Here is a 3,812-nt window from a genome sequence, read left to right as displayed (position 1 = left end):
ACATGCGCCCCAAGGGCCGCGTCATGTCACAAAAAACCAAAAGTTTAATCTCAACTCAAGGTCCCCCGACAACAAGGACGAAACAAGCCGTCCATGCGAGAATAACCCTTCAGTTTTGGCCTGAATGGAACAAGGGTCTGCTTTTAATACAAATGTGTGATTTACCAAAGCCCAAAAAAAGAAAAAGAAAGCATTATTTGCCTTTAAACTCATAGGTAAATGGCGTAACAAATTACCCCTAGCCGCCTTCCACAACTGACACCTATGTTTCCACTAAAGCTTCCTCTAGGATTTTATTTTGTATTGTTGTCCTCTCCTCATGCTGCAGACAAAAATCCTTTTAAAGCAAATCCCACGAGACCCTTCACGCACGCGGTGCGACAACAACGGACAAACCCCACTTTTATTTACTACCATGCCCTCCCCACCACCGACCCCTTATAAAATGCTTTCACATCACTTCCTTACCCCATTACCAACCTCCTCTCCACAAGCTTTCACTAACTTAACTTCATCACTGCCTTTGAATTAGTTGCTTTTTATTTCTTAAGAAAGAATGTATTGTGAGGGTGATTCTTGGGGCTGCTACTTGCCAATGAGCTTGAGGAGCATGGGGTCGGACCCAATGGAGAGGGTGGTGAAGCTGGCCTCAGAGAGCGCAGTGGTGATATTCAGTGTGAGCAGCTGCTGCATGTGCCATGCTGCCAAGAGGCTGTTCTGTGGAATGGGGGTGAACCCAACCGTGTACGAGCTGGACCAAGACCCTAGAGGGAAAGAGATGGAGATGGCACTCACCACACTTCTTGGCAACTCACAGACTGTTCCTATTGTTTTTATTGGTGGGAAGCTGATAGGTGCTATGGACCGGGTCATGGCTTCCCATATTAATGGATCCTTGGTACCACTTCTCAAGGAGGCCGGAGCTCTTTGGCTCTAATTCTGACTAATAGTATCAGATAACTAGATGCCTAATCAAATAATTAACCATGTATTATGATCCAAGATCTTTTATCATTTTTGTCATATACATTAGCTAGTTTTTCTAATTAATTAGCTATTCTGTTTAAGTTTGTTTCCCAAGGAGATTTTGAGGTCTACTTAACCCTTTCCTTGTGGGAATTGAAAGGGAATTTAATGCTGCTTTAATGTATAGATCAGAATGAAAGCTAATGATCCATCTTTTCTTTTATTTGTGGATAAATTAGTGTGGTGTGTTTTACTATCTAAACCAAAGCAGCATATGCTGCTACATGAATCTGTACCCACATTGAGTCAGTTCAAGTGAGCAGCATCAACTAGAAATGTTTCCTTCAAACCCCAGTAAAGAAATTAGATCCAATTAAGGTAGGATACAACTCATTTATGAAATTAATCTAAGTTTTTTTCTTACAGCTAAGGATTTCTTCTTTGGTTGTACTATAGAAAGTTTATTTGCATCAAGCTTTTGGGGGCTCATTCAATACTTACTCGAGCTATTACTCAACAAAGAATAAGAGATTTAGTTTCGGCTCATCGGGATAGAGATAGGAAAAAAAAGAATTTTACATTTTGATCCTAATTTGATTCCTTAATTGAATTCCTAATTCCAGTTTCAATCCCTTAAGGCAACAACATAGGAGGAAGTACCAGTACCTAAAATTTTTTAATCTTTTACTCAATGAAATGTGAAAACTCTGATAAAAAGATTGATTGAGTTTTTGGCAAATGCAAAGATAAATTTTATGCATGATAAATTTAGTTTTTAAAAGTTGACTCATTTTATCATTTTGATCTTTGAACTTTTTTTTTTAAGATAACTTGGGCTCTCAGTTTAAGTTTAAGTTTTAATCAAATTACTTTGATTTAAAATGAAAAATGATTAAACTGTTAAAATTTTAAAAACAATGTGGTTGCTTGTGTAACAACTACGTGTACTTTATTGTTGGCATGAATAATTTTTAGAATTTTTTTTATGATATTTAAAAATTTAATGACTTCTTTATAATCTTATATTTTTCTGAATTTTTATGCACACGTGAATAGTCATATGAGTTACCACAGAAATGTTGTTAAAATTTTCACGATCTAGTTCCATTTAGAAAAACATAATTTTACTAAATTTTAAAAGTTGAGAGTCGAAGTGATAAAAAAAGAATTAAAGCTAAAGTGATAAAAAGAGATAACTATTACGGATTAAATTTAGTATTATACTTAAATTTTAGTTAGTCGTGTGTGAGTTTATTAAAAAAATGACAAAACCATGTAAGGAAAAGGTTAAGTACTTAGAAGGTCCTTGTATTATCGGGATTGGATCAAATTAGTCTGTCTATTATTAAATGTATCGATCTAATCTCTATATTATTAAAAAAAATCAAATATGTCGAAAAAAAAATCCAAATCTAAAACTAAAGAAATGGAGTCGACGTGAAAGAGGAATTTTGGGTTCTGTCTCTTTTTATTTGCAATCATGAACAAACATGGAACCATTTTGAGGGGTGAGCGTTTGATCAAATCGAATGAAAAAATTTCGAGTTGATCGAGTTGACGAATCATATTTTATCATCCTAATTTGATTTGAAGTTTTCTCAAATCAAGTCGAGTGAGATGGAATTCAAATCGAATCGAATTGAATATATTTGTTCGAGTTAAATTTTAAAAAATAATTTTGGGTCCTTGTAACCACTGTCATCCATCGTAATAAAATTTGTCCACCTTAATCAAAATTTTTATTAACTTTCATCACCTCATAATTTATTTATTAATATTTTATATACGGGTTAGCTTCTTTGCTTGCTTAGTTGTTTCAATTATCTTCAAATTCTTGTCACTATGTATTTTAGAATTAAAAATATATTAAATGTAAAAATTTGATTTTTAATAAAATTATTTTAAAGATAAAATGTGAAATTGATACCAATATAAAATTTTAACATGAATATTTAATGGCATAATTAATAATTCAATTTTAATATAAATATTCAATATGACTAAAAAATTCAATAATATAAATAATACAATATTTGAAATTTAATTTAATAATATAAATAGTAGATATAAATAATATTATTACTATTTATATTTAGTGATTTTTTTGGATAAAATTTTGATTTTTATTTGAGAGTCAATGGTGAGAAGTAAAAGTTTAGGGAAAATAAAAGTTTTGGGGAATAAAATTTGAGGAAAGTAAATAGGGGAGTAAAATTTTGGAGGAAAAATATTAAAAAAAAATTGGGGGGGTGGGGGGGATGGATTTGAGGTAGATGGGAGGTGGGATGGGAAGGAAGTAAAAATTTTAGGGGGAAAGTGAGAGGGAGTAAAAAATTGGAGGAAAAATAAAAAGTTTTGAGAGTTTTTTGGAGTAAAATTTTGAGAAAAAGTAAATGGGAGAGTAAAATTTTAGTAGGAAATGGATTTTGGGTAGATTGGGGGGTTGGGATGGGAGGGGAGTAAAAGTTTTGGGGGAAAGTAGGAAGGAGTAAAAGTTTTGAAGGAAAAGTAAAAAGGTTTAGGAGTTTGGGGTAAAAATGTAAAATATTATAGTTTGATATTCGAATTATTCAAATTATTCGAGTTATTCGAATTCGAAACTCAACTCGATTCGAACTCGAAATTTAAAAAAAAAAATTGAGTTGACTCGAATAACTCGATTAACTTGAATAACTCGATTCGTTTAACTCGAAATTCAAACTTTTTATTTTTATTTTTTTAAGTTGAATCGAATTTTGCTCATCCCTATTTTGAATCACATAATAACATGGAACCATCCATCGATATTTGTGAAAAGGACTGCCATTTCATTGTATATTATATTATTAGTTAATTTATATTTTTGT

General features: G+C 32.1%; 1 protein-coding gene across 1 annotated transcript; it reads left to right on the top strand.

Annotated features, from left to right (window-relative positions):
- The first annotated feature begins 479 nt into the window (after positions 1-479).
- LOC108459952 (glutaredoxin-C1-like) lies at positions 480-1,046 on the top strand. Its single transcript, XM_017759346.2, has one exon. The coding sequence runs from the start codon at positions 557-559 to the stop codon at positions 935-937; it is 381 nt and encodes a 126-aa protein (XP_017614835.1). The 5' UTR covers positions 480-556; the 3' UTR covers positions 938-1,046.
- The last annotated feature ends 2,766 nt before the right edge of the window (positions 1,047-3,812 follow it).

Source organism: Gossypium arboreum, chromosome 4 (assembly GCF_025698485.1).
Source record: "Gossypium arboreum isolate Shixiya-1 chromosome 4, ASM2569848v2, whole genome shotgun sequence".
NCBI lineage: Eukaryota > Viridiplantae > Streptophyta > Magnoliopsida > Malvales > Malvaceae > Gossypium > Gossypium arboreum.
Note: the sequence above shows the minus strand (reverse complement) of the source record. Positions and strands in the feature narration are given on the sequence as shown.

What these genes read in the sequence shown, in the direction of transcription:
- LOC108459952 (XM_017759346.2), top strand. Translation starts at nt 557, where the DNA reads ATGTATTGTGAGGGTGATTCTTGGGGCTGCTACTTGCCAATGAGCTTG.